Source organism: Thunnus maccoyii, chromosome 12 (assembly GCF_910596095.1).
Source record: "Thunnus maccoyii chromosome 12, fThuMac1.1, whole genome shotgun sequence".
Taxonomy (NCBI): domain Eukaryota; kingdom Metazoa; phylum Chordata; class Actinopteri; order Scombriformes; family Scombridae; genus Thunnus; species Thunnus maccoyii.
The window spans coordinates 10,515,711-10,540,164 of NC_056544.1; the positions used below are offsets into that span (position 1 = coordinate 10,515,711).

General features: G+C 40.1%; 3 protein-coding genes and 1 non-coding gene across 10 annotated transcripts; 3 read left to right on the top strand and 1 right to left on the bottom strand.

Moving 5' to 3' along the window:
- The first annotated feature begins 335 nt into the window (after positions 1–335).
- Positions 336–17,286, top strand: cldn18 (claudin 18). Of its 6 annotated transcripts, none has more exons than XM_042427567.1 (7): positions 336–375; positions 5,259–5,297; positions 12,488–12,738; positions 14,226–14,390; positions 14,515–14,671; positions 14,761–14,874; positions 14,982–17,286. In XM_042427567.1, exons 3-7 carry the CDS (start codon positions 12,519–12,521, stop codon positions 15,076–15,078), a joined length of 753 nt encoding a protein of 250 aa, XP_042283501.1. In that variant the 5' UTR covers positions 336–375; positions 5,259–5,297; positions 12,488–12,518; the 3' UTR covers positions 15,079–17,286. The 6 variants fall into 6 exon arrangements, with proteins under 6 accessions (XP_042283501.1, XP_042283503.1, XP_042283498.1 ...); XM_042427564.1 differs by lacking the exon at positions 336–375 and adding an exon at positions 740–808 and having other exon boundaries at positions 12,510–12,738; XM_042427566.1 differs by lacking the exon at positions 336–375 and adding an exon at positions 745–808.
- Positions 769–12,505, top strand: LOC121907965 (transcription factor Sox-14). Of its 2 annotated transcripts, XM_042427571.1 has the most exons (3): positions 769–808; positions 5,259–5,297; positions 6,760–12,495. In XM_042427571.1, the coding sequence occupies exon 3, from the start codon at positions 9,328–9,330 to the stop codon at positions 10,090–10,092; it is 765 nt and encodes a 254-aa protein (XP_042283505.1). In that variant the 5' UTR covers positions 769–808; positions 5,259–5,297; positions 6,760–9,327; the 3' UTR covers positions 10,093–12,495. The 2 variants fall into 2 exon arrangements, with proteins under 2 accessions (XP_042283505.1, XP_042283504.1); XM_042427570.1 differs by lacking the exon at positions 769–808 and having other exon boundaries at positions 5,274–5,297; positions 5,450–12,505.
- On the top strand, positions 1,058–1,129 carry trnap-ugg. The gene has a single exon. It is a non-coding gene; the product is annotated as a tRNA-Pro (tRNA).
- Positions 16,274–23,918, bottom strand: selenof (selenoprotein F). Its single transcript, XM_042427572.1, has 5 exons — positions 23,811–23,918; positions 21,254–21,421; positions 18,269–18,332; positions 17,676–17,725; positions 16,274–17,454 (listed from the first exon to the last, which is right to left on the bottom strand). Exons 1-5 carry the CDS (start codon positions 23,856–23,858, stop codon positions 17,323–17,325), a joined length of 462 nt encoding a protein of 153 aa, XP_042283506.1. The 5' UTR covers positions 23,859–23,918; the 3' UTR covers positions 16,274–17,322.
- Positions 23,919–24,454: the final 536 nt, after the last annotated feature.

Consider the following 24,454-nt stretch of genomic DNA (forward strand, 5'->3'; position numbering starts at 1 on the left):
GCAACAGAAGAACATAGCCTAACACACCTTTACACCCACAACAACACACCTTTTTGATGTCTCAAATAAATAATTTCTGGAGTATAACTGTACAGGTTAGGTTATAGTCCTTGTTTAGGTGCTCTTTCATTCATTTATTTAACCTTTGACCCAGCATTAATGGGAACTGGCCAATAGAGGGTGCCATGGCTCCTCATAAAAGTGACAAAAATAATATTCTTTAGTTTACTTAAACTAATTTTATTGACAGAGTGTATACAGAGAGTAAAATGCTGCGGTATTTAGCTACATAACCTTATCGTTTAAACGTAAGTTGTACAAAACCATCTTATTAAGGAAATAAGACCAACGAGAAGTAATCTGACAGCATGAAAGGTGAGTAGCAAGACAATAAATTACAATGCTGCAGGGAATACTTTTTGTAATTAAAGTTGTTCTTCACTTTTTCAATATATACAAACATTATGAAACACAAGACAAGTTACAATAAATCAATGAAAAATAAGTAACTAAACAAATAAAGAAGGTGTAGGGAATTCTTTTTGAACTCTACCTCATTAAAGTAAAGGTTATTTGTCCTTTGGCCTGTCTTTTACTGTTCGTTTGTTTATGAGGAAATATTAACGCCAACCATCTCACTCCTCGTGCCTAAACCTGACCAATCTAACCAACGAAAGCGACGAGAAGTTGCCAATCAGAGGCAGAGTAGGGCGGGTGGGAAAAAAATAAGGCAATTAGATATGCTTCGTCATATCAATTAAAAACCCCGACTGACAGTTGGTGTACGTGGATAAAAAAAATAACTAAGGTAACTTAAGCTCTTTACTTCAGCTGAAATGTATACTTATTTGAACACTATTAACGCTATGAACTTCTTTAAATTGAGAGCTAGGCTTGTTAGCTAGCTATAACTGTTAACTAGCCTTAAACTTCTTAGCTAACATATTGAGTCTCAGTGAAATTTTAATGACAACGGTTTGAAACTCCGTAGATGGTAATGTGTACTTGTATCCGGGTGGTGAAATATATAACATGAGCTTTTCTGTTATCGTTGCGTGGCTCGTTGGTCTAGGGGTATGATTCTCGCTTTGGGTGCGAGAGGTCCCGGGTTCAAATCCCGGACGAGCCCTCCTTTTGCGTTTAAAACATTGTTTCTACCACATCCAGTAACGTTGATCAATTCAGCGCTACCAGGCACTTTTATCTTTTTGTTGCTCTTGTCTAACTACAGAAATAGACAAAATTAACCTATCGATACGGACATGTCTACGGTCTGTAAAGCTTTGTTACACTGATCTCTTGTGGACTTCGGCAGTATTACCATCAGGATGTCGTTTATTAACTCTAAATTGGAGTCTGGTCTGCACAAGGTTCCCTTTAATCTAAGCACATACCTTAATACAGTAAATTTGAACATTGTGGTTGCTCACTTTTTCCTACAACAGATATCAGAAATATCATCTTATGTGACAGTTTAGTACAGTTAAGAGGACTAAGAGATAGTAAGAGCAGCTATAGTTCATGCACAGCTGCACTTCTGTGACTTCTTTCAGTTCCTCTCTCTTTAGACTCCACATCAAACAAACATCATCTGATTTCTAAGAGCTAAAAAACATGCTTACAAATCAACACAGTAATAGCTCTGTATCTCAGTGAAAAGCTCTGGGTCCAAATCTACCTGCCTGTACCTATCTCACTCCAGTGGCGCAGGAGAAGCATCAGAAGACTTAAAAAATATGCACCCTTAATGCCTTTCTGTCTTCACCCAGTAGGGGCTTATCTGAGCTTGCTGTTGTGACAGCATCTGTGCTCCTCTCCCTCCAGTCTGGCTCAGGACAGCCACTGCTCCACCTAACACAAGTCCAGGAGATATCTTGGCAAATACCAGTCTCTCCTTTTCTGTCGCAGCAAGCATATCATTGCCACAGGAGGGACACTATTTCCATTATTTCCATAAGCCTCTTAGTGGCGGCATGGTCTGTCATTTGTAGAGCGGCTTCACATAAGTGTGTAAGTTTGTATATATTTTAAGTGCCTCATTGCTGTACCCGTCCGCTTAATATGGCAAAAGGGTTCCCGTTCTGCTGTGAATAAGAATAGAGGTTCCTGATAAATCCCACTTTTTTAAATAGATGCTGTAATGTAATCCCGTTCCTCAGAGAGAGGGAGCAAGAGATAAACATAAAGAACCATACCAGCATGATAGAGAGTGTTTTTGATGTTTGAGTTGTGGTATTTCCACATGTAGCGTGGAGTGTAAGAGTATAAGAGGACTGTTACATATGCTTTTATAAAAAGACAAATTTAAGAAAGGAATTTGTGAGCCCTTGTCCTATGATTATATGCAAATTCAATGGGTTTTTACTCCTGGCTGACAGCACCCTTAAAGGCTACATGCGATCTAATATAAAGGCAATGAGTAGAGCCCATCCCCCTTCTCTTTCTTTATTTTACAACTATAACACAAACAAATTAAAGATGGTGAGTGATGGATTAGGATACCTAATTCCAAGTCTCTGCAAGTTCATTTTAATGCTACACAGAAATAAAAGGTGGCCAGTGGCTGCTGGAAGTTAAGAAAAACACATTCAAAAATGTAAATACTGCAGCCTGCTTTAGAAAAAAATATTTGTAAGTATGCTCAACCATGCAAGAACAATCCTATGGTTCTCTAATCATGATAAGAGAAAAGAGAGAATTGAGATAGAGGAGAAAAGAAGATGAGGAAGAAAAAGAAAAACTTTGTTAATCTCGGTTATTAGGTCTAAGTCTGTCTAGGAGTTGTCTCAAATTACTTAATTAGTGATTAATAGAAAATGTATTAATTCTTTGTAGATCAGTAGTAATCCATCATAATGCATGCATGAAAATAGCCAACATTTAAATAAAACATTTGGCCCAAAAAACATTTATTAATGGCTTATTAACATTCATACCTGCAGCTCAGGCATGATTGGTGATTGTTAAAATTGAAATCCCTTTTTTCATTTAAGAGTTAGGTAGTTTAAAAGGCAAAGCAAGCAGAAGACATACACCAAACAAATTTATTGCTTACTTATGTTAGCTCCATCTTCAGTCAGGCTCTTTATACCTGAAGGTACTAATGGATTTCCACTGAATCACTGCAGAGCACATCAGTCCTCCTCTCCTAAGTTTCTCTACTTCCCAGTTATCGGCAGGTTTAGGACCCTGTGGCAACCTCTTTTAGCAAGGTGATTAATCCAGTAACAGAGAGCAAAACTATCTTCTCCTTATTACACACCTACTTACAAGAGTCTTATTCTCTTCTCAGCAGTCGTACTGTATGCAGGAAAACACACCACTGGCACTAATATGTAAACTGAATACAACCAGCACTGTTTAAATTAAGCCTGTCTAAATGTTAGAGTCATGAAGTCAGAGATAACTATTTCAGTCTATTTTTAAAAGTGTAAAATGCAGTGGAGCCAGAATCAGAGAAAACAGCTTCAAACCCCCGTTTCAGTTTCCTCCTCCCTCCATCACCACACCATCGTCACCCCCTCAACCAGTCTGTCATTTAAAGTAATCAGCCGCCTGCTTAGCCGGCACCTTTCACTTTCCAAGCAGCACTTAATTTACTGCAGGACATTTTAAATCTCCTGCCTCTGTGGCACTGAGTCGCTGACAAATGCCTGGTTGCAAATGTATCTCATTGACTGCTGACTCGGTTGTAATACAAGCCGGCTGATAGGGGCTGCCACAGTAATGTGGCCCTCAGGTTTATCCTCAGATGTTGGAGGAAGTGCATTAATTTAGCCTAGATGGGGCCTTATGAAAGTGTCCTGGCAGGCAGAGACGAGCAGATCTCTTTCCCTCTCTCTCCCAACCTCTCAGGATTGAAGCTATCTGCCACAGAACCAAAGCATATTCCACCATCAATGTGTCACGCGGAAAGCTATTAAAACCGCTTTACTTTTCTTAAGTATCATGAGAATAAGCACAAGATTTAGTGAAATCCCCGCCCCCCCTCGGAGCACTGGAAATCTCGGGGATTTTCCCCCTGAAATGTTTCCTAATGGACTGCTCAGAAGTGTCAGAAACTCTTGTTAGTCTTGAATGTATTTTCTTTTCGGATTTCAGTGTATTTATTTGGAGCTGAAATGACAAAATTTGAAGTCTGAGTGCATCGGAACTTTCCACATAATCAGATGGAAACTCATTCACTATACAATAATGTATTTATAGTATAGACTATTGTTTAAATCGCTCCATTCAGATGACCTCTAAGGATTTTCATGAAATAAATGTGTGTATTTGTACTTTCTGTAGATTTACTGTGATCTGCAGCAAAGCACAGCAAACTGATCTGGTGAACTAAACTGGATTTAGACCTGAGCAGAGGGTCAAATTTCCACATGTCGACCTTTATCTCATCAAATTTTCCTTGTCACTCAGCAGACTCTGAAAACTTGAATTTGTGTGTCAATAATTTATTAATTTTCTGCCACTCCTCTGATCTCTGTTTGACTGGATGATATAAGTGGCAGCTCTGGTTACTGGTAGCATCAGACTGTTGGTAATCTGATGAATAGACCAAAATTTGGGTTTATTTTGATAAAATTGTCCTTGTTTAACTTTTTAAAACCAAGGGAGGCATGTAAGAAGAAGATGGCCAATCCACATTGAAAGTGTTTTCAATCTATTTTTTTCGCAAGACTGCAATATTCATTGTAAAGCAAACCAAACTGTTGACTGGATTTTGGTTCTGATCTTTAGTAGTTGTGGTGAAGTAAATGTAATAATAAATGTAATAATTGGCCAGTGGATAATGTCACAATAGGTATTTGGCAATTCTGTATCAGAAGGGTTTATCATGTTGTGGGCATGAAAATGTAATGTTAAAAGAATGTGTTATTTGTGTGAGGATGGTATCAGAATGGCTAATTAGCACTAATGCCAATAGTTTTAAAGGTATTTGGTCTTAAAACTACAATATACAAGTTCTGGAAATCAAGCTAGTGTTAGCATGAGGCTTGGTAGCCAACCACTCCTTCCCCTGCTTCTCCCACTCCATTGCACTTCACCTGCATCCTTGTGATTGTACGTACCTGATGTATTGACTTCTCTTCAGAGCTCTTTGATTCAACTAATGCAGGTATTTGGAACCTGTGAGGAATCCATAGCAACGTCTTCCAGCAGCTAACGCTAGCTTAGAGCCTCCATTCAAGAGGTGTAGTATGCTGCCTTAAAATGGGGTCAGTGGAAGTTTTCTGAAAGCTGTGTTGTGTTGTTTTCAGAAATGGTGGAGGCCATGGAGGTTCATTTTTCAGTGGATGGTAAGTTAATATATTGTAATTTTGGTTGTATAGAGTTTTTCTTGGTAATTTTATTATCTGTCTGAGGAAAATGTTGATATTGCCAACGGCCTTATCTTTTTCCACTGTCATTATGCCTTTGCATTTCCTGCATTACATTACCCACTCGCTAGCGTGCTAAATTGTTAGCCTCGGGAACTAGATGCCAACAATAATGTTAATATTAGCCAATGTAGCTAGCTCTTGGCATTCATGTGGTCTAGCAGCAGTGTTCTCAAGACTTAACCACTTGAACATCAAGTATATTGTGTAAACAACTTCCCATGTCATAACCACGAACTCACAAGTTCCATTCAAAGGCAGTGCTAGACCAGAAGTGCACTTCATATATTTATTTATTAGTTTATTTGTCATGGACGATGCAAAAAAAACATTGTAACAGGTTAAAGTAACATGAAACAGATGTATTGCATATAGGATTTCTAGCCAAGGCTAATTTGCGACCCCTGTCCCTGGTTAGGTTTTTCTACTTAAAAATAGTCATAACATATCACTGCCAGAATTACATTAATTAAATAAAGCTCATAATAAATAGTGACATTCTTAACGTATTATTGCCCCTGAATTTGGCCTTTTCTGATTGGTTAGAAGGGCGAGGGTCGCTTAAAAACTTGAGAAGGGAATATCCCTGCTGCTCAATGAGCCTGGGTCAAAGAAGTCTTTGACAGCACCTCTTTGTATTATGCTTCAGAGAATATTTCAACAAAAAATCTTTTAAAAAATTTTAAACCAAAGAATTGGACAAATATGACCTGCTGGTGGCGCTAGAGGAAAAGTCAGGGGATCACCAAAGTCATAAGGCGTAATTCTCTGGGAATAATGAATGTCTGTACAAAATTCAATCCATCCAATAGCTGTTGACATATTTTAGTTTAGACCAAAATGGCGGACCAACAGACCGACATTGTCATCAACAGAGTCATGCCGCTAGTGTGGATAAAAATGATCATATTTACAATAATACACAGTGAAGAGGCAGCCAGCTGGGAAGTTGCAAAAATGGGGGGTCTTACAACAGCATCTCCTTTTACGCAGATGAGAAATTATATTCCGATATATTCAACCCAGAATGTAATCTACCTTAAGTGAATTTTAATATTGGACACTCCTGAGCAGCTGCCATTAAACCCAGTATAACAAATAATGCAGCGGGCACAGTGAACAATACAGTTGTCAAACACTTCAGCCGCTCTGAGAAAGATTAAGAGATACATAATTAGTAATCAGCTTTGCCAATAATTATTCAGTTAATCAATGCAGTAAATTGGTAAGAACCATCAGCTTTTTTTGCTCCAGCATGGAGTCGACTTTATAGATTCTTTTCTTGTCAGATGTTGGCACGCTCCTGGCCCGAGCGCCCGGCCTGCCTCTCTGTGTCGTCTTTCATTTCCTTTTCACCCCCAGGTCTTTCTGTACCTGTCAGTTTCTTTCTACAGTGTGACTCCTTAATCCACCTGAGTGCATGGAGGACAGTTTTGACATAAGAAGAAAAGATAGACTCCTAAGGAGAGGACCAGTATCTTTAGAGCCCGGGGGATAACCGGATTACGACAGCCATTTTGTGCTGCTGGCAGTTTTTCTTATTACCCATTTCCCTCCCCCTCATCTCTCCAGAGTTGAAATGCTGCCCTTTCTTAGAAGTCACACCAAACACTGACTTGTACACAAAAACACATACTCTTTGTGTTTTTTCCCCCAGCTAAAACAGCTTTGAGCAAAAATAAATCTTGACGAATGATAGTAAGAAAGAAACAGATAATTTCTTCACACTGCCCTTCAAATAATCCATCTCTCCTCTCTCAGACAGTTTTTCTCTTCACTGCTGAAAACTCTCTAAAACATGGTTCCTCTGTGGAAGTAATCATTGTCTCTGTATGGTGGTGGGTGCCTCCTGCGCGCGAGGCCTGCACCTACAGCACAGCAGATAACAGCACAGCTATGAGGAGACGGATCAACTGTCTGACCCCTGCTGCCAGTCACTATATCCCTCCAGCCCGTCTGCTCCGTGGAAACCCGGCGAAAACACTTTCTGAAAACGTCTTATCACCGAAACCACCGATGCGGTGTGCGCCACTGGATCTTTTATGTCCATTTATTTTGCCTTTGAAGAGGCCCGCGGTGCCTTTGATTGTGGGAGGTAAATGAAATAAAGACCTCCTCCTTGCTGGTGCCCTGATATCTAAGTTTATCACTGCCACCAAAACCAAAACGTAGAGCTGCGACTGACCGCCACAGGTCTGTCCACAGATAAACGCATCATGCTTCTGTTACGGTTATAATCTTTTTTGCAGAAGCCATTTTGGGTACCTTCGAGGTGGCCTGGAAGCTTCCACTTAGACACCCAGAAAGACGATGTTGTAAAATGAGCTTCCTGAGTATATACTCCATACAGTAATCCCCTGTTATTACCTGTAAGCACCTGAGTCTTCTCATGAGTAGCCGTGTATGTATACTATATATACACTTTATAGTTAAGTTAAGCCTTATTATTGCAGCAAAGCCATTCAGGCATTTCTCCATCAATGTCATTTCAATAACAGACGAGGCGGCTAAAGCATATATTTGATCAGATAAGGTATAGTAATTATGAAAACCGCAACAATCAATGGAGTCACCCAGGGCCAGTGAATTATGGCTGTGATTAATATTGATTTTGTAGGCTACGGAGGAGGGAGATGAGCAACTTGTACACATATTATAAGAAACCTGCACGGCATGATGGGAAGAAAGAATTGAAATGAGTGATTGTGTCGGTTTTGAGGACAAGTTTTAAAAAGTACAACTTAAAATTGTGGATGACTGTTGAATGGTGGCATCAGGACAGGTGGACTTTTTTATTTAATTTTGTTCAATGAAGGGTCATAGCTATGACTGAGGACACTGAGATCACGTCCTGTGTATTTTTTGGGTGGGACTTTGGGGTTTTAGCACCTTTGGGTGAGATACATTCTACAATTAAAAACATACAGGACATTTTTAGGCTCATTTTCATTTTAGACCCAATGTTCTTCCACCAGGATTCAGGACCGTTTCGCAACCATTTTTCCTGGTACCTAGAGAGGCCTTTGAGACCTCATTTAGACTTTCATGTTGATAACACTTTATTTTTATGGGTCTGTAATTTCCTAGTAATAACTTTGGAAGATTCCTGGAAAGAAATATGAAATCTGGTACTATTGTGAGACTATTATTTTAGTTTAGTTAGTTGATTTTCATAGGATTTTCCTTAAAAGAACTGCTCCATTTCAATAAAACCTGCAGATGCAGCCTTCATTGATCAGCTATGAAAAACTTTCTGGTGTTTTGGTGTTTGGGGCTGTCAACTCATGACCTCAGTATTTCTGAAATAATGGACATGGCTCTAATTTAATGAGATGCTTTTACATACAGTTTCCTCCTCTTAGATCTTCTGCCGCAGACTTGTGAAGTTCATTATTGAGCAAATGAGGCATAGGTCATTATAGGGTCGTGGGCAGCTGCAGTGCAAAATAACATTTTAGCTCCATAGCCTTTACATACTTTTTAATATCTAGTTTGCAGATTAGGTTGCTTTCTTCGCTGGTTTCCTGCCTGCCTGCACTTGTCTCAGTGGAGATTTGGAGAGACTAAACTGTAGGAAAGGGGAAAGGAGGGTGTCGCTCAGAAATGTTGTACAGTCACTTTTGTGAAGGGATTACAGTGTTTTCTCTCATTCCCATTGGCTTGGCCCGCCGTGACAGATGAGCGGTTGACATGCCCAGCATCATCCATAACAAGCTTCCAACTTGGTCCCGTGTGAATCCCATTCATGCGCCCAGGCTGCACTTTTCACTTCCACTTTGAGTAAATGCTTCAATCAATTTGGGATGCACGGTTTTCCAATATTTCCATAACAAAGACACAGAAAATACCTCTTTGAGACTTCATCGTCACTTTTCATTTTTACGCACGAGAGGAGCATGAGCTTTTTGGAGAGGTGACTCACTTTAAAGTAGGACCGGTGTTTGTTTTAATGAATGTCTTGCCAGTTTTTGAAATGGCAAAACCTTTAGATCACATCAAGAGACCCATGAACGCCTTCATGGTGTGGTCCAGAGGCCAGAGGCGGAAGATGGCCCAGGAAAACCCAAAGATGCACAACTCTGAAATCAGCAAGAGACTCGGCGCGGAGTGGAAGCTGCTCACCGACTCCGAGAAGCGTCCGTACATCGACGAAGCCAAGAGACTGCGGGCTCAGCACATGAAGGAGCACCCGGACTACAAGTACAGACCCCGGCGCAAACCCAAGAGTCTGCTGAAGAGGGACCGTTTCGTTTTCCCGCTGCCGTCTTTACTCGGGGACGCCGCGGAGCACTTGAAGGGATTTTCCATGGACTCTTTTCTCGTCCCCGGGGATAAAGCCAGAGCTCTTCTCGCCCCCACCTCCTCCTCCTCCTGCTCCTCCTCGTCGTCCTTCTCGCTGCTGGAGCCGGTGGGTCACTTCAGCACCGGAGCTGTCCAGCGGATGGCGGAGATCCCGCACACTCTGGCCGCCGGAGCTCTGCCCTACAGCGCGCACACGTTTGGATACCAGACTGGAGGGATTGGGGCTTTGGCTTGCCCCGGACAGCACACACACACCCACCCATCACCCACCAGCCCCGGATATGTGGTGCCATGTAACTGCGGCGCCTGGTCTGCAGCCAGTTTACAGCCTCAGGTTGCCTATATTCTCTTTCCCGGAGGGATGACCAAGAGCGGCATGGACACGTACACTTCACCCAGTTCCAGTGTGTGACAGACCGGATTCACCTGGACTCTGAAGGTGGTGGAGACGCGCGGTCCTTACGGGAAAAGTTTGCGCACAGGACCTCTCCATGTCTGTAAGAACTGAGCTACAGCAACGTTATAAATATGAACATACCATACAAATATCACCGCAAAAATGATACCTTTTATGTAATATCATGTGGGAATATTATCGCCACATAAACATTTCAAAATGCCATAATTACTTTTTACCTCCTGAGCTCCAAATACGCACTACGAGTCCTTATGTTCCCTGTAAAAACACTAGAGAGTAAAGATGCTATTTTGTTACTCTTTTGACAAGAAAGTAATTTCAAAACACTTTAAAGTTAAGTGCACATGGCCCAAGCATAACACAGTATTAAAATGATTGATCAAAAATCAACACACCAGCTGCCAGTCCCTTAAACATAAAGCTCCTGCTGCCATGAGAGGGCAGAGGAAGCCAGCAACAGCGCATCTGTTTTTTGACATATGTATTTATCTTGACGCAAAAAAATGGCATTAATTTTGCATTAATACACTCTTATATTTGGACAGAAACATTTGGTCCCTAGATTTTGAAGTCAGTGTGGGGATAAGAAATGTTTTTATGAATGACTGTATTGTAATTGTCTTTTTTTTCCTTTGGAGTGACTTGTATAAAGGTTTTTATATAACCAGCTAAATCAGTTTTTAATAATCATAATTGTGCGAGTTGGTCATTTTATTGATATTGTAGATGATCCAGATCACTACAATTTTCCTGGTTTAAGTATTATGAAATGTCACTCTATTGACTAACAATGTGTTATTTCCATGTTTTTTTTTTGTTAGATGTCATTTCATGACAGCTGTCGGCTGTAATGATATCGTCACTAGTATTAATAAATGATTCTGGGGGTTTGCTGTTACAGCAGCATGTTTTCATGTTCCTGATTAACTGAGCCTTTATTTAAACAAGCTGACTTTCAAATTCCTGATAAGAAATCTTAACCAAAATGTCCACAGCAGCTGAACAACATGAAAAATGTAATTTTCTATGCCATCATCACATTTGGTGACTGCTGTATGAGTTTTGTTTTGTGTGTTTGTGAGAGAGAGAGAGTGAGAGCGAGCCAGGCACATGATAAGAGAAGAATAGAAACTTCTCTCCTCCCCAGTTGTTGACAGAGTGATAAGGTGTAAAAAGTTGAATCATGGAAATCATATGAGGTACTGTTTGTTTGACTGTTAGTAAGAGGAATGAGTCCTCACACTGAAACCGCCAAGCTTTTGTCTTGACGTACGATAACTCATAACGCATGTTCTGTAGCCATGTAGAGACGCAGTAATTATCAGTCTGACAACAGGAAATATATCTGGTTTGTGTTGTGTATCTTATGACCTGATCACTGATCCTGGATCAGTATATTAGGGTTGTGACAGAGGGTGTTTTTGTGTCTTTTTTCCTTTATTTTATAGTACACAGTATGCAACAAATGTCCTTGGCTGGATTTCAACCAGAGGTGTTGCGATTACATGTCCAGTGTCTTAACCTTTGTCCACTATAGGACACTTCAGCCAGAGGCTTTTACTTGACATCCTGGGCGGTCCAGGGGAAGCTTTTAGGATAAAGTACCAGGTTTAAAGTCTGGATACTGTTGAGATTTCATCTCGCTGAAGTGTCCGTGAACAAGATACCAAATCCTTATCAGTTTCAGGTCCAGCGTAACTGAGCTTGACCTTTGACCTTTCTGTTGATGTGAAAAGTTAGGACATGATTAGTTTGACTCATCACACCCTGTTTTAAGGGAACACCTCGAGGCCCGATATGAGCTACTAGATTCTGCTCAGGATTAAGTCAAAATCGATAATCCCCCAATGTCAAGTGTTATTTTTTATGTGTTTTTCATGCCTCATTTCTGATGGTTCATTAAGTTGGGCCTGATGAAGTGACTCAGTCATGTGACGTACTTGTGTGTTTGTCTCTCTGCTGTGCTGCACCGTTTGTTAGTTTGAGTCTGTTTTCCAGTTTTGGTTGCACAAATTACAGCAAATTTTACTCAGCCGTTGGCGTTTTATCGAAACCCCGAGGAGCCAGTGATTCAATTTCCTGTATTTACATTTACACTTCGTTCTCATTTAAGTGCCAGGTGCGTCTATCACTACTGTGTCCACACCTCTCAACACAAGGTAGCCCAACCCATGCTGCCGTATCACCCACTGGGCGAAACCCAACCGTCTCCACCCAACGCCACCATCACTACAAAGTGCCACCTTATACATTTTCATTCTCTGCCTGCACACCACACACACCTTCACCTGCCTTTACCTAAACCTTATTCATATATGCAGCTAAACTTTAAGTATTAGGCTCTGTATTTATTTAAACTGCACACACACACACACACTCTGCCTCTCAGGTTTATTTCCTAACTTCTGAAGGAGACCACAATGGCACCTTCAGTCCTCCAGACTGGTGGATTCGTTTTGGGTTTGATTGGCGCCGCAGCTCTCACTGCTGCTACTGCCATGAACAAATGGAGCGTCAAAGACAGGCAGGGAGATGTGGTGACGTCCGTTTATACCTACAAGGGTCTGTGGCAGGACTGTGAGACCACTTCTTCTGGATTCACTGAGTGTCGTCCGCTCTACGGCATCCTGGGCTTTACAGGTAGGACGAGACTCTCTTATGTCTTTATGTGGAGAGATTCTGCCGTGATAACTTACTGTTTACATCTAAATTACTTTAACTTTGTTGCTTTCCTAATAATTAAACACATCCAAACTGTGTCAAGAAGTTGTCTCCTTCAGAGTCATGGCCACAGTTTTCTTTTGCGGAAGTTTCCTCATATGTTTGAGCTCTCACTCTTATACTTTTGATAACAAGAGAGATGTTACATATTTACAGAACTTTCTCTGATAACAGAAATAATGGTGCAGCAAGTAGCAAAATATAAGTTGAGCATTTGATTTTTTGTCCAGTACACACAAGATCCAAGAGGCCCGACTGGCTCTTAGATGATGAGGCAGGAAGTTGATTCTGTGTTACGGAGGTCCATGATAACGTGTTGAAGCAACATAAAACTTAATCTCTTCTGTTTTGTCTCTTTAATGCCACCTTAATGAAAAGAACGTGATGAACAGCTAGTGCCTGTTTGTTTAATCTCTTCACAACGGCCAGAACCATTTATTCTAATTTACTGAGGAGGCTGTGTAGAAACTATGTGGTGATGCACTGAAATACTTCAATTTGACATAATCATAAAAACACAGGATCCTGGATTTTAATGTTTTCACTGTCACACAACAAGCATCATATAGTTTTAATGAACGTAATGTGTAATATTGTCCGGCAGTGTGGTAACAGTTTTACAGTTTAATATTTATTAAGGTAATTTTTCAGTGGTAAAATCAGGAATCGGAAAGGTAATTAAAAAAGATTGAAACTCTTTAATTTAGTACAATAAGTGAACAGGATGAATATATTGTTATATATAAAAAAGAGGATATTTGTGAGGACTTTCTCTCATTAATGTCATTGACAATTGAGATTATTTCACAAAGGAAAGCTGAGAACAAGTGGTTACACCTTGGCGGATCTATTTACAGTAAATCTAGTACAAATCTAGTTTAACCTCATAAAACAAAACATTTATTTGTCTGTTTTTCCTGGTTTTGTTTTAAATTTTGAATTAAATCTAACTCTCAGTTTCTGTCGTCCTCACACAAGCTCTTGTTCCGGTTGTCAAGCCTTCCATTATCAGTATTTGCATTTGTACCAGTGCATACTGGTCACCATAACGGACAGCCAGGCTGAGACTCAGTCAACACAGTTATCAGAAACAGAACAAACAATCAAAGGGCAGGTTCCTACAGCACATGAACTATAGTAGAACATAACTCACATGATGAGATTATCGAGAGCATCGACCTCTTCTTATAAAAGTTTAAAAAAACGTCATACTGTGTTGTCAGACGCATGATTTATGTTACTTGTGATGCAGATTATTATGCGTTTGAGGCTGATTACAGCACAACAGTCTTTTCAAAATGGGACCCAAAAGACAAATATGTGAATCCTGATTGGTAGTTTTAGAAATACTGGACTCACTGTAATATATTTCTATACATGTCCTGTGTATGTTTTCTGTCCACTAGGTGCCTTCCAGGCGGTGCGAGCCCTGATGATAGTGGGCGTTGTGCTGGCTGTGCTCGGCGCCGTGATATCAGTTTTCTCCCTGCAATGCCTCACAATGAGCAACATGGAAGACACAAGCAAAGCCAAGATGAGCCTCACCGCTGGCATCATGTTCATCATCGCCGGTGAGTCACATTTTTAAATGAACACAAGTAAAGCTAAAAAAAAAGGAGCATCTGAACTTGAAATAAACCAAGAAGCCCCTTTATGGAGTCAGCAAACTAAAGACTTCCTGTCTGTCTGTCTCAGGTGTGTGCGGCATTGCAGGAGCTTCCATCTATGCCAATCAGATTGTGTCCAGTTTCAGGATGTCGACCTACAACAACTATGGAGGAGGAATGATGCAGGGCGGGATGGGAGGAGGGATGGGAGGAGGGATGGGAGGAGGGATGGGAGGAATGCCAAGGTAGGATATTTATTTTTTCATTTTCTCCATATTATTTACATGATGGACATACATACGTCTTGTTTTGCTGACCTGTGTTGTGTTTACAGATACACATTTGGCCCTGCACTGTTTGTTGCCTGGATAGGAGGCGGCATCCTGCTCATCGGTGGCATCCTCGAATCTCTGGCTTTCAAGGGAATGATGAAAGATGACAAACCAAGGTGAGTCCACACTGAGATTTTACAACTGATGAGAACTACTTTGGTGATTTGTTTTCATAATCAGAGCAGAACTACCTTCATGCCATGTGTTGCCTCTCGCTTTTCAGCTACCCTGGAGTTGTTTACAAACCTCAGTCCCGCACCAAAACCGACCACGATGATCATCATTCAGAGGGCGGCAGGAAACAACAGAATTATGTGTAACTTTAACCAAAGTTTGCTTTTTTTTATTTACCTGCAGCAAGCTTTGTAGGATGGTCTAGTTGCATCATGTGTGTACGCGTTCAAAACTATCTAATGATGCGAGTCAGTCATGTCATATGAACAGCTGTAGGAAGGTTAAAAAGATGTGGCAAAATATTTAGCTTTCACATACACATCTCAGTGGTTACTAGATCTTTATAAATGCTCCGATTCTGTGTGTAACTGAAGCTTTTTTTTTAACTTGAATTTTGTTAAATCATTTTTTATGTATGTTTGAGAATAAAACATCGATTTCTGAAACGTGTGTTAAATGGTTCCAGTGACTCTGAAAATGTATTTACTGATAACATATGAACACCTGATGTGAAAATCAAGTTGTTTAAATTCTATTAATACAGGAGCCATCTGAGTAAAGGCATTTTAAGATATAAATTTTATCTTTATATGCATTTTTTTTCAAGTGTAGTTATCTGTAGCCAACTTGCGATAATGCTCTAATATATTTAAACTGCCTGCAGCACTTTTCCTTGTTGTCACCATGTAAAGTAAAATCTGTAATTTGCTTAATCAGACTGGTAGCCGTGTGAAACAGAAGAGAAGCTATAGATGTTCGATCTGTGTTTTAAAGTTGCTACACAGTATTCTTGTTGACTATCCAGCACTTTCATGCTGCATAGTTCTGTACTGGAAAGGCAAACAGACAGTTTATGGTTCCTCTTCCCTTTCAAAAAAAAAAGTTTGTAGGGAAATAAATGATCAAAACTATTGTCCATATGTAACTTATAATGCACTTAGATCTGTAATGAGGTCAGTAAGTGTGAAGTGGTGAACATAAATATGTTTTTTCTTCCATTTTAAAAAAGGGGACATGGTGATCTTGTTGTAATTTAATTCTGGAGATAAATCTCAGGGATAGTTTTGACAATACATTTTAAAATTCTGGGCTGCACTAAGAGTTTTAGCCACACACTGATTAAGCATGTTTTGAAACCCATTTTGTTCAGGTTGCCCTCCTGTCACGCAGCACTGAGCTGCAATGCAGTTTCAGATCACTAGATGTCAGCAAATCATTGTCTTTGATTTTAAACGTCTGAGTTAACACACTTACAAAGCAGTAATCTCTACTGGAATAAGAAAAATTATCCTGTCATCATACACTTGTATTTTCCATTAGACAAAAAAATAAAATACTCCATTGACAGAAAAACAATTTTATTTGTTTATTGTTGCATATTTAAACCGCCACCTCACTTGCTCAAAACAAACATCCAAAACAAAATCCAGTTTCTCTTCGAAGCAGAGGACGCAGAGACACACAAATGTACATCAGAGCTCACATCCCAAAACTGGTTTACTGTGAGGTCTTCACTAACGTGTGCCTCCGCAAAGACATCTGCATCTGAGGAGCAACTAGGACTCATTCACTCTCACCACAAATCCCATCTGTCACAATGTTAAGCATTATAAAAAATAATTATACAGGAATATTGGACACACAGACAGAGGGAAAACAAAACAGTTCATGATGTACAGTATTGTTTTTTTTAAGACCGAATGGAACCACTTTGAGACATGATTTATCTGTGATGTTGATCATTATTTCAGGTGTGTTGTGATTATGTCGTCTCACACGCTCACAGAAGTTATTTTGTAAAATCCGCACAAGAAAATCATGATTTTCCGATACAAAAACAATGACTTAACAACCATCTATCAAGGCCGAGTTGTGTACAAATTGGTAAATACCTAAAGGGACAGTTCACCCAAATTACAAAACAAACATTTTATCTCCTGTAGCCATGCAGCTAGTTTCTGTTTAATTTGCTCGGGTGCCGCAACCTGAATCCAGTGAAGATTAATTTTGTTTGTGGTCTTTAATACATTTAGAGGCTACATTTACAGCTACATGTCTTTCTAGAAACAGTGTTCCCGCTACAAAGTTTTCATCCAGACTATTTCTTCAGTACAGCGTTTCTAAAAAGGCAAGTTGCTGTTAAATATTTTAAATGTCACTTTTAAATGCTGTGAACTCCACAAACAAACAAAAAACCCCATTCACCTGAAAGAGGAGGCAGAAATCCCAGAGTGATATCTCAAAGCCTTGGCACATAAAACAGAAACTATCTGCATGAATAGGTAACACCAGAGGTAAGTGAGATAATATGTTTCTTTCTTATTTGGCTAAAGCGACCCTTTAACTAAAGACTTTAAAAAAAAAAAAAAAAAAAAGTTGGATTCCTGTGTCTATATCCGTTCTAATTTCTCACTCAGGAACTCCTCCACGCTGTCTGTGTTCCACTTGAGGATGCTGAGCTCCTCGGCGATGTTCCCGTTATCGTCCAAAAGCTTTAGTACAGGATCGGAGCCTCGCACGTACTGAAGTGTGGGAGGGGGGTGAGTGGGAAAGAGAGAAAAAGAAGAGCGGTGTGTTAGGAATGCAAGTTTGACCTCGATACAAATGACAAATATTCATAGAAATGCTTGTGACTCATTTGATGAGCATAATCTCATCTTATCTTATCCCACAGGACTGTTTCTTATGATAAACCTTAATGTGTCTTAATTATGACATCACGCTGCTACATCATCACACACACCTTGATCTGAAGACCCTTGAACATCTTCGGCTTGTCACTCCTGACAAAAGCTGTGGAGATAAAAACAGCGGTGAGACAAATGTTGGGTCATGAATCAGTCAATTAGCCTTTTCTATTTTAGTGCCAAGGTCTGCGGTTAGCGACAACTGCCAAACCTCCTGAGAATGCGGCGTTAACAGCAGAGGAGACAGTTGAGAACACAGGACAGCTACAGCTGAGGTAAACAAATGACAGCCATATGGCTCAGACAGGGCTCCAGACGTCCAGCCCCCCCCCCCCCATACTGAGGCGAGCTGCAGTAACTCCATCAATGTAACCTGACACTGAATTAACCAAATGTTACACTGAGCAGAGATGGGAGGTCCACTCCCAGGAAACAGAGGATAAAACACTTCAAAAGCTTGTTTGAAAACCAGCCCTCAGGCGTTTTAGACCACCTACTGCAAAAAGCGATTTCAAAAGGATACATTACACACACACACACACACACACACCCATTTGATTAAGACACAGAAACCCCTAAAGCACAAACTCATTTTAAGGAAAGAGATCATTAATATCAGAATATTATCACGTTCCTAAAGAGAACTCACCTTGGACTTGAGGGAACCTCCCCAATTTTCATCCACACACCTCAAGGATGGCCCCGGCGTAGAGCTGTGTGTGCAAAGAAACACATCATAAAAGGTCCATGAGGAGGCCCCCCCCCCCCCCCACATACACACACATCAATGCCCGCACACAGAGACAGAATAGGCTGCGGCCCTGCTGGTGGTAGGATGCCTGGCCTGAAAGAGTAATTTGATTCAGGCAGACTGATTCATAAATGTGTCCGGGTGACTCCTTGGGGGTCATTAAACTGTGAGGCTGTGCATATGGAGCAGGGCTGATGGATGGCGGTTTGCGCAGGGCTCACTTGTAATCAAACCTCCAGCACCAATATACAATAAGTTAGAGGAAATTGGAGTGTCACAGCAGTATTTCAAGACCGTGCTCTGCTCGCCGTTTCAGGGAGGAGAGTGGCAAATGGCCTGGTTGGCTGGTTCACACAGCAAATTAAATTACGCATGCAAAAAGCGAAGATCCTTCCCTCTTCTCCCCCGGTTCCCCAGTGTTTCTGTAAACAATGTAGCACTGCAGAAATTAAATTTTTGAGCTTTTCATTTTACCACACATGGCAGATCAGAGACAAGTCACACTTCTGTTGGGAACTAAGAACCAAAATGATAGACGTCTACCTGGACTCACTGGAGCATTTCAACATATTCTTGTGTGGAAAAACTATTAATTATCCACCCTGTGCATCAGTGATTTCATTAAGCATGTATTAAAAGTATTGCTTACCTAACCAATCCAACCATTTTCATCTAACTGTAAGACACTCTACCAACCTTACAGGCAGAGAAACTACATTCACTACAGCCTAAAAAAATTCAAACACTAAACATAAATAGTGTTGTGTGGTCAATTAAACAAACTAGATAACACTAACAGTTAACAACAAACAGAACTAATAGAATATAATTGACAGGTTTTGCCCTTTAACGAGGATCCGTGATAATCTGAAACCATAAACAAGGCTTTAAATACCAAAAGGAAATCGGTTTACGGGACTTTCTTTTCCTTAAATGGGGATTATTCTGGATCATTCAATCCTAGCGCTATGAAAAGACCATAAAATTATTCTAGTGTGCCTCTTAACTCGTATAACAACAGTTTAAGTGTGAGTCAAGATAAAGGATAAAGCAGGTGATATTCTATTTTTTTCTTACTGCCACCAAATCCCATTTAAAGACTAAAACCAACGATGTGTTTTTTTCTGTCAGCACTTCCCGGACTTGCCCAGCCTTTCTGTGGCACTCAGCCACGATCCCGCTGGTTCCTCCAGGAGTAAATCTTTAAAACTAGGTCACCAATATATAGTTTCATTTTTTAAACAAGGCTAAATAATTTACCAAAAACACCTGAGCACTGTGGTTTAGTGCAATAGTTGCTCAAACAGGAGTAAATTGTGCATTTGATGAGGGCTGTTTGCAGCTGCAGAGTTGTTGTTGTAGCAGGTATTTACAGCAGCAAACAGTGTTTGTTGGATTTAATCAAAACAAATGACAGTTCCCATGTTCATCATAATAAAAAGGAATAAGATATATCACACCACATAGACAATACCTGTTAACAGGATCAATTCATTCATTTGATCACAATAATAAAAATACAGAATATTGCTAAACTCATCCTTTGAGAGTTAGAAGAAATGAAATGGAGGCTTCTTGTGTTATGTCAACAACTGTACGCTACTAATACTGGCCTGACACACACGCACTTTGTTCTACAGAGACATACTGTATTAGTGGCACCCAAGGGAGCTGAGGTGCTGCTATGCGCGGGTGCTCTGCAGAGAAAGCGCACATTTGAAAATGAGTAACCGAAATGTCCTCCATGCTCAGTGAATCTTACTAATCGACTAGGCTGCGCAATAAGCCATTACTCAGAGGGTTTAATGACACGGCACTGATGTCAATTGCCAGACTGAAAGAATTCTTAAGGCAGATAATTGTTGCCGTCTGAGGAGAAAATGTGCTTAGTTACACTGTCGTCTCTACTGGTAACCTAAGAGTGCAGCTGGAGACATGCAATTGCTTCTTCTAAGTGACATTTTCACTCAAATCGTGAGGAGAAAGGAGGACTAATCTTTCCTCTAAGTGTCTGTCTGAAACAGAGTTATCATCAAGAGGTGTAATGAGGTGTGCGCTACACTTTTTCCAAGGTGCTGTTGCTAGGATACCACACACGCTCTAGGGGCTTTGCTTAATCAAAGAAAAATTACATTGTTTTTCCACCATCACTTGACTCTGTGTTGATCCGTCAGAGCACAGCAGGGACTCCTTTTGAGTCTGCTGTAATCACCGGTGCAATGAGCACACAGGAACACCTCCTCGCTGGTTACAGAGAGGTTGTTACTGCGTTGACGTTTCTACCCCGTGGGGAGAGTCAATCTGGGGTTAAGGAGCCGAAACTCAAAAACATCACAGAGAAAGATTGAGACGGACAGCTAGTGACGGAGGTTGTGTGTTTGTGTGTGTGTGTGGAGGCTCAGATTTGATGCACAGCTGCCAACAGTGTCAACAGACCCAGCGACAGAAACGTTAAAACTAGGTTGTTTTTAGTAGCACTACAAATGTTGGGGGACGTGATCCTTTCAGTAAATGTGACACGCTCTCATGAGGAGATCTTCTGAGTGCTACTACTACCCACCAAGCAGTCTGTCTTCTGTGAAGCGACAGTAAATAACTACAGATCAGCTCAAGTAGCCACAGCTAATAAACTGAATCTGTTGCGCATCATCAAATAAATCTTATTTGAGGTGTCAAGTTTGAGTCATAAAATAGCAATAGGTGCCTTCTATTTTATCCTTTTACTGCACGCTCTTTTGTTAACCTTGTTTATGGTTACGCTTCTTTTCTCACTGAATCTCCTTTATTAAAAAGGTCTCTATAACACGCGTCACGCTGTGAATGAATCTAGACAGGCAATTACTTTCTGTTTGCCTGTACCGTGAGCTACGTTGTTCCCTTTACCTTGCGCGCTTCCATCTGGGCCTCCTGCTGGCAGCACTGCCGACAGTCGGGCTGGAGCTTGGTGAGGCTGAACTCCCCGAGCAGGTCACAGGAGCTGCACAGCAGGTTGCTGGAGAAGCCCAGGTCCCTGCATGCCTCCGATGACAGCTCGGCACCGTACGCCGACAGCTGGAGAGAGGAAGGAGAAGATAAAAGGGACACAAATGAAAAAACAAAAAGGTTGGTTTTTTCTTTTTTTTACAAAGTGCTCACTCACTTCTCATAGGAGTAAAAACTCTGAAAGCAGGAGTTGACAATGTGGATAATGTGTGTTTACAAGTGCAATAAAATCCTAACAGGAACACTAATGAGAGATAACGTGATGTGACTGAAAATGAAACTAAAATGTAACGTGTGTATTACAAGTTTACAATAAAATGACAACTTCTGTGTACAATAGAACTACAATGTCATCATCTATTAATCTACAAGGTTTTGAGGCCATTTAATTAAAAACAATTTAAAATATTACAACAAATGAAATGTTTTGCTGTCGTTTGTGTGACAGTCAATGGGAACGGGTTGTATCTGAATTGAATTTGTGGAGCTGTACGTTATGATTTGTCATATGGCCATCCTGGTTATTGTCTAGTGTCTTGTAAGCCCACATGCACTAGGCACCAGAAAAGGTGCAGGACACTCAAATAAACAAATCAATAAATAAATCAAAAATAGACACTCTTAGCTTTTGCTGATTATCCAACAATAATTTCAGCACAATTCTTTGGTACAAGAGATTTTGTCTGGTAGGTATGTGGGTGAACCACAGACTGTATATAAAGATTATATATATATATATATATATATATATATATATATATATATATATATATATATATATATATATATATATATATATATATATATATATATATATATTAGTTATACAGTCTGTGGAGTGAAGAGGTAATTAACAGGATGTGTCAGTCTGAAGTGTTGTTCATCCTCTTTGCTGCTGAAGAACAAAGTGTTCAACTTCAAGTTTGAAAATGTCCAAATGACAAAGTGAATAACAGATGACTCAGCAGCTATTGCCAGTTTGTGTTGTGCTGTCAAATTTTCATTGAGACGCAAGCAAGTAACGACTCTGTAAACATGATCTGTTTTCACTTTCAGGATTCAGTGAACCTGGAATTCCTCCAAATTTTCTATCTTCATCAAAACTTAAGGTTATTATTTAACTGTGTGTAATATATTTTGAAAACCTGCTTTCTGAACTTTCTCCCTGTTTATGTGCCTCCATTAAAACTTAGGCAGGTAAGATGACGTTTAGAGTAAATTAAATGCATCTATCTCTTCTTCTGACATATGCTAATGAATATGACTGCTGTCAAATTAAACCTGGGGTGTCATGTAATTGAAATCAAATGACTTTGAACATGTGATGCCATAGACGAGGGCCGGGTAATCTTCAAACGCCAGTGACAAAGGATTTAGAATAAGATAGAGTACTTTATTGTACATAGGCTCCTCAGCCTCCCAGTGAGTGTCCCAGCCTGAACTGTCCCATTAGGAAAGGAACATAATCTGGGACAATTTGATGATGCTGAAGTTAGCTTCCCATCCAGGGTTAAGGGAAAAGTTAAGGGAAACATGAATAATGACATTTAGCAGCTTATTCTCTGATTTTTCACCACTTACACTTATGAAAAAGTGTTAGACATCGTAGCAGAAGCCTTAACACTGTTTAAACTAACTTTCAGATTTGTGAAACCTTTATTTTATTTAAGAAAACAAGTTAAAGTATGGTGGTTTTTGATCTGGACCTGGTCTAATGTGGTCTGGATGGGAATAAAGCAGTGAAATCGCCCTCTTTTCAGTTTTCACAAATAGAATAAACGAATCTGAAAGTGGATTTAAACAGCGTTAAGACTTTTTCTAGGATGTCTAACACACTCATAAGTGTAAGTGTTGAAAAAACGGAGAATCAGCAGCTAATTATCAAGTTACACGTTTCCTTTAACCCCGAATCTAAGTTAACTTCAGTGTCGTGACAATTTGACACTTTTATATTTGCCATTTCTTCTCTGAGTGTGACACTGATATGAGTAGAAAGCACCTTGAGGATTTCAGAAGGGTATCGGTGCGGATATAATGTACTGGCTTCATATCGAAATATGCTGCTTAAGTGCCAATTGCAGAAATTGTCTCACATTACTTGAGGGTTCCAGCAGGAACAGATTCTAACGGGGATACATAACTATCTGAAACCCCGGAAGTCCTGGTTTATTGTTCTCTTTCTCTTCCACAACACCCGTTTTGACACAGTAGTTGGTTTATAAACACTAAAACATAATTAGCCAAGAAACCAGACACTGAGAATGGTTCACTTTCCCTCCACTGTTCGTAGGTTTGGAGGATAAGCCACGTCATTTTGGAGCTCGGGGCTCAGCAGGATGCGGCTCACAAAACTGAACATAACGTCTGACAACCGACAGCTACGCCGGCCGCCGATATTATTCATACAGCGCTCCTGAAAGCGGATACATTTGCTCAGCTTCAGTGTTCATAAACTCACCGTTTGTAGAAGCGACAGAAGCCACAGGAGATATACTTCTCCCGACATTTTGGAGCCTGCCGTGCTTTGTTGGAGAAAGCTACTCCGAGGACCCCTTTATTTTACTGAAGGGGTGCCCCGTCGCGCCTGACCGATTTTTTTTTTTATGTTTTTATTTTTTTGTCTTGTTTTGCTTTTTTCTCCCTTCCTCGTATTGTTTGGCTTTTGTTGTTATACATTTCTGATTATTGAGGTATATACGCCTCACAACAAAAAATTGAAAGAGCGAAATAATATATTTAACGGTTTTGTTTTTGTTTGTTTGTTTTTTCTCTTGTTTTGTTTTTCTCCCCCTCTCCTTGTATTGTCTTTTGTTGTTATAAATTTTAAATGAAGCATTATATCCACTATACACAATTCTGTAATATTGTTGTACATATGCCTCACAATAAGAACAGAAATTTGAAAGAGAGAAATAAAATGTTTGACATAAATTATATTAAATATAAGATTCGTACATTCATACAAATGTGCAAAATAATCGGTTTAAATTTAGTTTTTAATTATTTTTTGCACGACATAAAATATGGCATAAAACAAGGTCGCCGCAAATGTTCTTCTTCGCCTGTTATTCTCGTGTTGGAAAGAAGAACAGCGGCCTCTTC